At 40.1% G+C, this 12,389-nt stretch overlaps 1 protein-coding gene across 1 annotated transcript; it reads left to right on the plus strand.

Annotated features, from left to right (window-relative positions):
- Positions 1-11,878: 11,878 nt before the first annotated feature.
- Positions 11,879-12,368, plus strand: LOC120575964 (uncharacterized; the record flags this gene model as incomplete). The annotated part of the gene is made up of 1 exon (XM_039826892.1): positions 11,879-12,368. A coding segment is annotated over exon 1 (450 nt), but the record flags the coding sequence as incomplete, so codon positions are not given.
- Positions 12,369-12,389: the final 21 nt, after the last annotated feature.

Raw genomic sequence — 12,389 nt, forward strand, 5'->3', positions numbered from 1 at the left:
AATAAAATATTCAACTATGAATTGTAGTAGAGCCTGGCCAGCCTAACAAACCATACATGACAAAAACATAAGCAAATATCTTTAGAATGCCAGTACACTAAGAAACTGTAATTTATTATGATAGACTACATATCTAAGGTTATTCATCCGAACTTCAAAGTATTCAGAAACACAAGTAGCTGTAGATACATCAATGACTCAAGATATACATATACAAAAGAGTAGTTCATCAAGGAGCGGAAGTCTACCCAAGAGTGACATTGCTGGATCTTTAATATTCTAGAAACTTACACTCACTGACTTGTAAATCTGGAAAAAAAAATGTAAGATGAAGGGGTAAGTCATAAATACTTAGTGAGAAGATAAGAACCGCTACCAACTAGAAGGAAAACACACAAGGACACGGAATTTTTTTTCTTCTCAAATCTAATTCTAGTTTACAAAGCTAGTAACCGTAAAATTCAATTGTTCTGCAATCTCTTTTTTTTCTTTCCAGAATCTGATCCCTTCCCTCCCCATTCATCTGCATCATCACCAATTCACCATCACTAATTATGCTCTAGTCAAAATCACTTCCTCACAAACAAAACACTATTTTGATTTCTTGTTTATTTCTTGATTTCCCATATGTTCAAATCCTTGACTTCCTTCTATTTTAATATAGATCATGTGGGATTCAAGACATTTAGGAACTGTTATTGACTTTGGCTCCCAAATGCATGCAATGACGGTTGAAGATCGGCCACAACTATGTGGAACAACATCCTTGGGGATGGGCGGATTCGGTAAAACAGTGAGCATTATCTGGAATGTCAAGAAGGCGATGCTGGTAACCAACTGTTGGTGAACATTGTGTAAGGACCCACATGCACGTGGGATAACCAGCCAAAGCAATTTGCTGAAGCAAATTGTCACACAAAGTCTCATGCATTTATTATAGGTTGCATTTTTCTTTCAAATAGTAAGCCTATGGTATAGCTCGGTGCAGAAGCATAGCTTGCTAAGTTTGAAAGCATGACATTCATACACAGGTTTCACACTTTTGTTAGATGACTTTGGTGTGAAAGGATTGCATAGCTTTGCAACTTTCACGGTTCACTACATCTATAAATAGAGGTGCATTTGAAGGAAGAAGCATCAGAAGCAAAAACACAACAACAACACAAGTGAGTGAATTACATCAATAGAGAGTAAGAGAAAAACTCAGTGTGAGAATTTTAGAGAAAATTCTTGGGTGTAATTGGGTTGTGGGTAGTGAGAGTTTGTGAGTGTTTGTAAACACATATATTTCCCTTTTATTAAAGAGATCTGCAGCAGTCCGGAGAGTAGGCATTATTGGCCGAACTTCGTTAACAATTTTGTGTCTTATTATTCTGCATTTATTTCACTTCCACTTAATCTGACTATGGGGAAATTGTGCCTAGTTTCCTAACAACTGGTATCAGAGCACCTGGTTCGGTATCCTTGTTAATTTTTGGCAAAAGTACTATTCACGTGAATAGTAATTTTCGTGAATAGTGAAATATTGGTCAGCGTTACCAATTTGTTCACAGAGGTGTTCTAAAGCACATTAGTTCACAAAAATTGTCAAAGAAGATCCAAAGGAAGTTAGATTCAAGTGGAAGTCATGGCTGCAGACGAAGGAAAGGTGAAAATTGAAAAGTTCGATGGTGCGGACTTTGGCTTTTGGAAGATGCAGATCGAAGATTATTTGTATCAGAAAAAGCTACATCAACCTCTCACAGAAAAGAAACCAGATTCGATGAAGGATGACAAGTGGAGCCTTCTCGATAGACAAGCACTTGGTGTTGTGCGATTGTTGTTATCTCGAATTGTTGCTTTTAACATAGCAAAAGAGAAAACCACTGCTGGTCTTATGAAGGCTCTTTCTAGCATGTACGAAAAGCCTTCAGCATCAAATAAAGTTCATTTGATGAGGCGGTTGTTTACGCTTCGGATGGCAGAAGGCGCGTCAGTGGCGCAACATATCAATGAACTTAATATTGTCACAACCCAATTAAGTTCAGTTGGTATCGAATTTGACGATGAGGTACGAGCGTTGATACTTTTGTCTTCCCTACCAGATAGTTGGAGCGCTACTGTCACGGCTGTGAGTAGCTCATCGGGAAGCAAAAAGATGAAATTTGATGATGTTCGTGATCTAGTTCTCAGTGAAGAGATCCGACGGAGAGAGTTGGGTGAATCTTCATCCTCTTCAGTATTGCATACAGAGTCAAGAGGAAGAAATTCAACCAGAGGAAATGGACGTGGTAAATCAAAGGCCAGACGATCCAAATCCAGAAATCATCGTAGTTCTCACAACTCGAAATCTATCGAGTGTTGGAATTGTGGAAAGACGGGACACTTCAAAAATCAGTGTAGGCTCCCAACAAAGAATCAAGAGGAGAAAGATGAGGCAAATGTTGCTTCCACCTCAGGAGGAGGTGACGCGTTGATATGCTCTTTGGAGAGCAAGGAAGAGTCTTGGGTGTTAGACTCTGGAGCGTCTTTTCATGCTAGTTCTCAGAAAGAATTCTTCAAGAATTATGTCCCCGGTAACCTTGGTAAAGTTTACCTTGGAAATGAACAATCTTGTAAGGTTGTGGGCAAAGGTGAAGTTAAGATTAAGTTGAATGGGTCTGTATGGGAATTGAAAAATGTCAGACATATTCCCGACCTCACAAAAAACTTAATCTCCGTAGGCCAGTTGGCTGACGAAGGCTACACAACAGTCTTCCACGGTGATGATTGGAAGATTTCAAAAGGTGCAATGACAATAGCTCGTGGTAGAAAGAGTGGTACTCTTTACAAGACAGCTGGAGCATGCCATTTGATTGCAGTTGCAACAAATGAAAATCCTAATCTATGGCACAAGAGACTAGGCCATATGAGTGAAAAGGGGATGAAGGTTATGCACTCAAAAGGAAAACTACCAAGTCTTCGTTCAATCGAAATTGACATATGTAAAGACTGTATACTTGGAAAGCAGAAGAGAGTCAGCTTTCAGACAAGTGGAAGGACCCCAAAGAAAGAGAAACTCGAGCTTGTTCACTCTGATGTTTGGGGTCCAACAACTGTCCCATCCATTGGTGGGAAGCATTACTTCGTGACTTTTATCGATGATCACTCTAGAAAGGTATGGGTATACTTTATGAAGCATAAGTCTGAAGTATTTGAAGCTTTCAAGAGATGGAAAGCCATGGTGGAAAATGAGACAGATTTGAAGATAAAAAAGCTCAGAACCGACAATGGTGGTGAATATGAAGACACCAAATTCAAGAAGTTTTGCTACGAGCACGGGATCAGAATGGAAAGAACTGTGCCAGGTACTCCCCAACACAATGGTGTAGTTGAGCGTATGAATAGAACATTGACTGAGAGAGCCAGAAGCTTGCGTGTGCAGTCAGGCTTACCAAAGAACTTCTGGGCAAAAGCAGTCAACACATCAGCTTACTTAATCAACCGAGGTCCATCGGTGCCATTGGAGCATAAAATACCAGAAGAGGTATGGAGTGGAAAAGAGGTAAAACTCTCACATCTTAGAGTTTTCGGTTGTGTAGCATATGTGCATATTAGTGATCAAGGTAGAAATAAACTTGATCCCAAATCCAAGAAATGCACTTTCATCAGTTATGGTGAGGATGAGTTTGGCTACCGCCTCTGGGATGATGAAAACAAAAAGATGGTCCGCAGTAAAGATGTGATCTTCAATGAAAGAGTGATGTACAAAGACAGACATAACACAACCACCAACGACTCAGGATTGAGCGAGCCTGTTTATGTAGAGATGGACGATGTCCCAGGAAGTCCCACAGATAAGAGTCCCCAATCAGGGGAATTGGCAGAATCAAGCATCAGACAACCGTCTGACACACTAGTGCATCCTACTCCAGTTCCTGTATTAAGAAGGTCTTCTAGACCTCATGCTCCAAACAGGAGATACATAGACTACATGTTGTTAACTGATGGAGGAGAGCCTGAAGATTATGATGAAGCATGTCAGACCACGGATGCTGGTAAGTGGGAGCTTGCGATGAAAGAGGAAATGAAGTCTTTGATCTCCAATCAAACATGGGAGCTAGCTAAGTTACCCATAGGAAAGAAGGCACTTCACAACAAATGGGTGTATCGAGTAAAGGAGGACCATAATGGCTCAAAGAGATACAAAGCCCGACTAGTGGTCAAAGGATTCCAGCAAAAGGAAGGAATTGACTACACTGAGATTTTTGCTCCAGTGGTGAAGCTCAATACTATCAGGTCTGTCTTAAGTATTGTTGCCAGTGAAAATCTCTATCTTGAGCAGTTAGATGTGAAGACTGCATTTCTTCATGGAGACTTAGTGGAGGAAATATACATGCACCAACCCGAAGGATTCTTAGAAGAAGGGAAAGAGAATATGGTGTGCAGGCTAAAGAAGAGCTTGTATGGCCTAAAACAAGCTCCAAGACAATGGTATATGAAGTTTGAAAGCTTCATGCACAAGGAAGGTTTCCAGAAATGTAACGCCGACCATTGTTGCTTCTTCAAGAGATATAAGTCTAGTTATATCATTTTGCTACTTTATGTTGATGATATGTTAGTAGCAGGCTCAAACATTGATGAGATCAAAAACTTGAAGATTCAATTGTCAAAATAATTTGATATGAAGGATTTAGGTCCAGCAAAGAAAATCCTTGGTATGCAAATCACGAGAGATAAGCAAAAAGGTGTTTTGCAGTTATCTCAAGCGGAGTACATCAACCGTGTTTTGCAAAGATTCAACATGGGCGATGCCAAACTGGTTAGCACACCTCAGACGGAGGAAGAAAAAGAACTCATGGCCAAGATTCCATATGCTTCAGCAATTGGAAGTTTGATGTATGCAATGGTTTGTACAAGGCCAGACATTGGCCATGCAGTGGGAGTTGTTAGCAGGTTTATGTCAAATCCAGGTAAAGCTCATTGGGAAGCGGTTAAATGGATTTTGAGGTATCTAAGAGGCACCACAGAGAAATGTTTGTACTTTGGCAAAGGAGAGATAAAAGTAGAAGGCTATGTAGATGCAGACTTTGCTGGTGAGGTTGATCACCGAAGAAGTACAACTGGATATATATTTACTATTGGTACTGGAGCAGTTAGTTGGATGTCGCGAATACAAAAGATTGTTGCTTTATCCACTACAGAGGCTGAGTATGTGGCAGTAACAGAAGCCAGCAAAGAATTGATATGGCTTCAAGGATTGTTAACAGAGTTAGGATTCATGCAGGAGAAAAGTGCTTTGTACAGTGATAGTCAGAGTGCGATACATCTGGCAAAGAATTCAGCATTTCATTCGAGAACAAAGCACATAGGTCTTTGTTATCACTTCATTAGATCTCTACTTGAGGACGAGGTTCTAACATTGATTAAAATTCAAGGAAGTAAGAATCCCGCAGATATGTTAACAAAGGTGGTGACTATTGACAAACTGAAGTTGTGCTCAACTTTAGTTGGTTTGCTAGAGTAAGAGGCCGGAGAAGGCTGCTGCATGATCAGGTGCGAAGACCGATTGAAATCAATCTTCAAGTGGGAGATTGTTGGTGAACATTGTGTAAGGACCCACATGCACGTGGGATAACCAGCCAAAGCAATTTGCTGAAGCAAATTGTCACACAAAGTCTCATGCATTTATTATAGGTTGCATTTTTCTTTCAAATAGTAAGCCTATGGTATAGCTCGGTGCAGAAGCATAGCTTGCTAAGTTTGAAAGCATGACATTCATACACAGGTTTCACACTTTTGTTAGATGACTTTGGTGTGAAAGGATTGCATAGCTTTGCAACTTTCACGGTTCACTACATCTATAAATAGAGGTGCATTTGAAGGAAGAAGCATCAGAAGCAAAAACACAACAACAACACAAGTGAGTGAATTACATCAATAGAGAGTAAGAGAAAAACTCAGTGTGAGAATTTTAGAGAAAATTCTTGGGTGTAATTGGGTTGTGGGTAGTGAAAGTTTGTGAGTGTTTGTAAACACATATATTTCCCTTTTTATTAAAGAGATCTGCAGCAGTCCGGAGAGTAGGCATTATTGGCCGAACTTCGTTAACAATTTTGTGTCTTATTATTCCGCATTTATTTCACTTCCACTTAATCTGACTATGGGGAAATTGTGCCTAGTTTCCTAACACCAACAAGTTAGCATACAAAGTCTATATGAAGCACATTGATGTATGTGTAACAATATCAATAATCATAATGCTGGTAAAGCATCGAGGAGGTACATTTCTACACATTTTGTTCTTCTGTTTTCACTTGGTAAATGTCAGTTTTCACTTATTACATTAGACATATATGCTACACCAGGTCGTGATGATTGAGCATGAGCATGAGCACTTGCTTTATGCGCTTGAGAACAACTTCTTGACTTCTGTTTCAACGACGCTATGATGTCATCAAAAGTAGGTCTCAACTTCGGATCTCTATAATGCAAAAAGTAGCATGTCGAGTCAAAATTGATGGAATGCATGTCACTTTCCTTCTTTTTGTAATGAAGCTAGCTACCAAGGCTGTCAAAATCGGAATTTTGCTTCTGGTTGAAAGGGAATAGCAAAATCGCAATTAAAATCGAAGGATTTTACTCAAGGACTTTTGTAAAATCATCAAAATCATAAATCACAAAATCGCAATCAAAATCAAGGATAATACCCAAACAAAAATAATACTAATATATGTTATAAATTGCATATTGTCATACCCCAAATTTTGACCTAAGGTCCCACTGACACACGTCTCCGAACTCGGACCAGACTCGCATTTCAGTGAAAAATTCGGCAGGGAGGTATTTTGAAATACCTCATAAAGTTCCGAATCGGGCCCTCTTCTCTCAGTCTTTAATTATTTATTTCCATCTTTTAATTTAGAACTCTAATTTTAATTTTAGTCCAATTTAGATTAAATTTCTTTTATTCCCATTTTAAATTTTCCTTTTTATCCTTTTTAAAACCAAAAATATAGACATTATCCTTTTATTATTTTTAATTTTTTCTTTTTAATTAAAATCCCAAAATTGTCCAAAATAAGTCCAACAAAATAGTCCAAATTCATCTCAATCCTTATACACGTTCTGTTCCTTTTCCATCCCAATCCAAATCCAGTTCATGCCTCATCCGAAACAAATCCAGTAAAAAACAGACGCATTTCCTTTTTTCTCCTCCACAAGCTACTGATTTGTTGCTCATCAGTAACAAATCCTAGCCTCAAACTCACTCTATAAATAGAGACCTGCACAACAAAGAAAAACACGAAGAAAAAACAAAGAACAACAGAAAAGCAGAGACCGGCACGGCAACACACACGCGCACACCCACAGAAGCGCGCAACCGCAACACGACAACACAACAAACACATCGCACAGAACCGGCACGGCTACACACAGCAGAACGCAGCACAACACACACGCACACGCGCCGAAAACAACACGACGGCACAGAAAAGGAAGCCATAGGCACGCACACGACAGCACACACACATACACAAAATCAGAACCAGCCAGGAAGAAACCAAATCGAATCAAAACCAAAGGTATAAAAATTTCTTCCCTTTTTAGATCTAGGTTGAACCGTGCCTATTTTGAAAATTTCATACACAAAATTGGAACCAGAAGGAAGAATAGAGTAGGTGTAGAGAAAAAAATAAAAAAAAGGAGTTTTTAGCTCCGGCGCGGCGGCGCAGCCGCGATGGCTCGCCGGCCACCGCGCCGGAATCCCACCGGCCCCCCAAGCCTCCCGCCGGAGAAGAAGAGTAGGAAGAGAGAGAAGAGAGTGTTTTTGAGAGGAAATAGGGAAGAGAGAGAAAGAGATGTAAAAATGAAAGAAAAACCGGAACACTACATATATATAGGATCCTGAACCGGTTCGGTTCTCCTGAGCCGAACCAGGCTTGAACTGAACCGGTTTAAGCCCAATCCAGCCTTGTTCCCTTAGGCCCAGTTTCCTTTTTTCCTGCTTCCTGCAATACCCCTGTTTACTACTGCACCCCCACCATGTGTTTGGACCCTTTTTTATTCTTTTTCGTATTTATTTATTTTTTTAGCATTTTAATTTTATTGCAGACCTTAGAATGTAAATAGGTTTTTTATGTAATAGTCATAGATTTTATATTAGGGTAGCCGCGCTTTTTTTCTTTATGCTCCGTTAGTTTATATATTTATTCAAAAATCGCAAAAACATGCAAATAACCAAAAAATCACAAAAATATTTTTATAATAAACCTTGATCCTAAATCAAGTGATCGTCCTTTTTATTTTATTTTCTTAGTCAAATATCAATCAATTTAACTATACTTTGAGTCATCTTTCTTTTAATAAAAAACACAAACCAATCCTTATTTGCCACTTGGCTTTTTCAATTTAAAACCTTTTTCAAAACTAATAAAAAACACACAACCAATCAAACGTCAATTTTTACCCCGAACTACGAGGTTTTGATCCCTTACGGGTACGTAGGCAGAGGACCATGTCCTTCCAAATCAATAAAAAATGTAGATATTTAGGTATTTATTTTTTTTACTTTAATTCCTTCTTTTCAAAAAAAAGCAAGCAAGTTATAGCACATTAATTAAATAAAAATCAAGAGGTTCCTGTAGAGTACTACGGACATAGAGGGTGCTAATACCTTCCCTTTATGTAACTAACCCCCGAACCCTAAATCTTTTCAAATAGGGGTAGTTTGAACTTTTTTCCCCTTTTCTTAATAAAATTAAATGTTCAGTCGTGAAATAATTAGTGAGTCAAAAGCTAATCAAATAGCCTTGATCTCCGAAAAATGACGCGACAGAAATGGCGACTTCACTGGGGACCCCCCCCTAAGAGGGTTGAGCCTAACTTGGCTTTATTTAATTCTTTGTGCTATAACTTGCTTAAAACAAAAACAAAAATAAAGATGGAAATAATTGTATATATCTTTTACCTTCTCTCTTTCTTCCTTTCTTTTTAAATATGAGTGGTGAGATAAAGCCCTACACCCGGGCTTGAGAGAAACATAAGATAGGACGGTGGTATAACCAAAGTGCCTTTCCGAGAGTCAAGTCTCGTGTTTAGGTTCATGTGGTACAACCCCACTCAATGGAGGAATCTTGAAAGTAACTATGTTGGCATGAATAGTCGTGTTGGCATTATATTTTCAAGTGACCGTCGAAGTTGAGGACCTTTAGTTACCCTTAACCCATCTTAGCCTTTTTAGGACGTAGTGCGGTGGCTAATCAAGAGTAATCTTGAATTAGTTGATACGCGATACTACACTCAAATGAAACTTTCCTACGGATATTATTGGATCAAGAGTAGTCTTGTAACTTGATAACATTCGGAAGTGGTTAATGACTTTGGGAACTTGGTAGAACCCGTAATACAGGTACAAATGAAACCATAGTCCTTACCAAATGGGGGTTATTACCTTTAAACTCCAACATGATGAGCTTAACCTACGCATAATCATGCATACATGCATTCATTCATAATTTTATCTTTTTTCATCAAAAAATATCGAAGGGCTTATACTTGTTTTTGTAAATATCATAGGCATGGAAAGAAGAAATACTAGGAAGTTTACATTCAGGAAATTGGATCTAGAGAACTTAAGGAAGCTTGCATTTGAAGTAACTAACTTGGAGAACTTTTGTGATCGTCATGGGAAGTTGCTTGGTGTCCTCTGGACAAATATCGAGAAGGGGTGCTTGGAGACCTTGGTCCAGTTCTATGACCCTGCTTACCACTGTTTCACTTTTCCCGACTACCAGCTTATGCCTACCCTCGAAGAATATTCTCACTTAATTGGCCTACCCATACTTGATAAGGTACCTTTTACTGGTTTAGAACCTTTTCCCAAAGCCGCCACTATTGCAAATGCCCTCCATCTCAAAACCTCCCTCATAAAAGAAAAACTTACCCTAAAAGGGAACCTCCCAAGCTTACCTACTAAATTTCTTTACCAACAAGCCTCCGAGTTTTCCAAAACAAACAATGTTGAGGCCTTTTACTCTATCCTAGCTTTACTCATCTATGGCCTAGTATTGTTCCCAAATATTGACAACTATGTTGACATCCATGCCATCCAAATTTTCCTCACAAAGAACCCAGTCCCCACATTGTTAGCTGATATATATCATTCCATTCACGATCGAACCCAAGTAGGTCGTGGAGCTATCCTTGGTTGCGCACCTTTACTATACAAATGGTTTACCTCTCACTTACCTCAGACCCACTCCTTTCAAGCCAACCCAGAAAATCTCTCCTGGCCCAAAAGAATCATGTCCCTTACCCCATCCGACATAACTTGGTACCGTGCCACTTGTAACTTCACGAACATCGTTGTCAGTTGTGGAGAATACTCAAATGTACCCCTTCTCGGTACGCAAGGAGGAATCAGCTATAATCCTATCCTTGCCAAACGTCAGTTCGGATGCCCAATGGAAGCTAAGCCAGACAACATCTACTTACAGGGTGAATTCTACTTCAACCATGAAGATCCCTCAAACAAAAGAGGGAGATTTGTCCAAGCATGGCATGCCATTCGCACACTCAATAGAAGCCAATTGGCGAGGAGATCAGACTCTTTACAGGGGTCTTACACTCAATGGGTCATCAATAGAGCTTCCGATCTGGTCTTACCATATCATTTGCCGAGGTACCTATCTTCAACAACCCCAGCGCCGGCTTTACCCTTGGCCCCCGCAACTGTGGAGGAATGTCAAGAGAAGTTGGCCCAATCGGAATGTGTGGGTGCTACTTGGAAGAGGAAGTATGATGAAGCTATGCTCAAGATGGAAACTATGAGTGGTGAGATAGAACAACGAGAGCATGAGGTTCACAAGTTGAGACGACAAATAGTAAAAAAGAATGTTCAGATTCGAGCTCAGAGCACAAGGCTATCACAATTTATCAGCGCAGGGGAGCGTTGGGAGTTCTTCAAAGACGCACATTCCGATTCTGATGAATAGTCTACTTCAAAGAGCCTGAGAGTTCCCAGTTTTTTTTTCTTTCATTTTTATTTAGCTTTAAGATTAGATATTTGTCTTATTTTATTTTTACAGAGTTTATCCCTTGGCTTCGTTGTTTAGAAAGGGAATTATCTCGTAGTATGTAAATTGTTCAAATGGAACTCTCAACTATGATATTTACAAAAATACTTTCCATAAATCCTTCGATAAAAAAATACGTCTATATTTTTGCATAAACATCATGCATCATCTTGCATTTCATAGTCTCAAATCAAAGTCTCACACAAATTTCCTTTTCCAGAAAAAGAGTCAACTCGTTTCATAAGGTGGCCCCACGTATCGTCTACAAGTCAACCCGTACTCACTACACTCGGGCAAACGTAAAAAAGAAGATGGATTATCTTGAGCAGGAAAATCGGGTACTTCGTGAAGAAATGACAGCCATGCAGACTAGGATGGACGAGATGGCTGAATTAATAAAAACAATGGCGGAAGCTCAGACTCAAGCTCAAGCACAGATTCAAGCACAAGCGCAAGCATTGGCACAAGCTCAAACTCAAGCTCAGGCCCCAACAGAGGCGCGGGCCCGATCACAAGCACCTCCACCTCCTCCTCCTGTCAGAACTCAGGCCGAGGCATCTTCTTCTTGGACACTATGTGCTGACACTCCAACGCAGTCCGCTCCGCAACGTTCCACGCCTTGGTTTCCACCTTTCACTGCTGGGGAGATATTTCGTCCTATCACTTGTGAAGCTCAGATGCCCACTCACCAGTACACGGCTCAAGTACCCCTACCTGCCATGAGGGCCACTCCCGCCACCATGACCTACTCAGTACCTGTGATGCATACAATTCCGCAAGCTGAAGAGCCTATCTTTCATTCAGGGAATGCAGAGGCTTACGGGGAGGTAAGCGACCTACGAGAGAAGTATGATGAACTACGCCGAGACATGAAAGCTCTCCATGAAAAAGGGAAATTCGGGAAGACTGCGTACGATCTCTGTTTGGTACCAAGTGTGCAGGTACCTCACAAAATTCAAGATTCCAGATTTCGAGAAATACAAAGGGAGTTCTTGTCCTGAGGAACATCTAAAAATGTATGTGAGAAGGATGCCTGCATACGCCCAAGATGATCAGATTCTTATTTACTACTTCCAAGAAAGCTTGACCGGCCCTGCTTCAAAGTGGTACACAAACCTAGACAAAACAAGAGTTCAAACTTTCCGTGACCTTTGCGAAGCTTTTGTGGAACAGTACAGTTACAATGTAGACATGACTCCGGACCGAAGTGACCTCCAAGCCATGACTCAGGGGGATAAAGAAACGTTCAAAGAGTACGCCCAACGGTGGAGAGACACCGCTGCCCAAGTCAGCCCACGAATTGAGGAGAAAGAGATGACCAAGCTCTTCCTAAAAACTCTAAATCATTTTTAT

Source organism: Medicago truncatula, chromosome 6, assembly GCF_003473485.1.
Source record: "Medicago truncatula cultivar Jemalong A17 chromosome 6, MtrunA17r5.0-ANR, whole genome shotgun sequence".
NCBI classification, from domain to species: Eukaryota; Viridiplantae; Streptophyta; class Magnoliopsida; order Fabales; family Fabaceae; genus Medicago; species Medicago truncatula.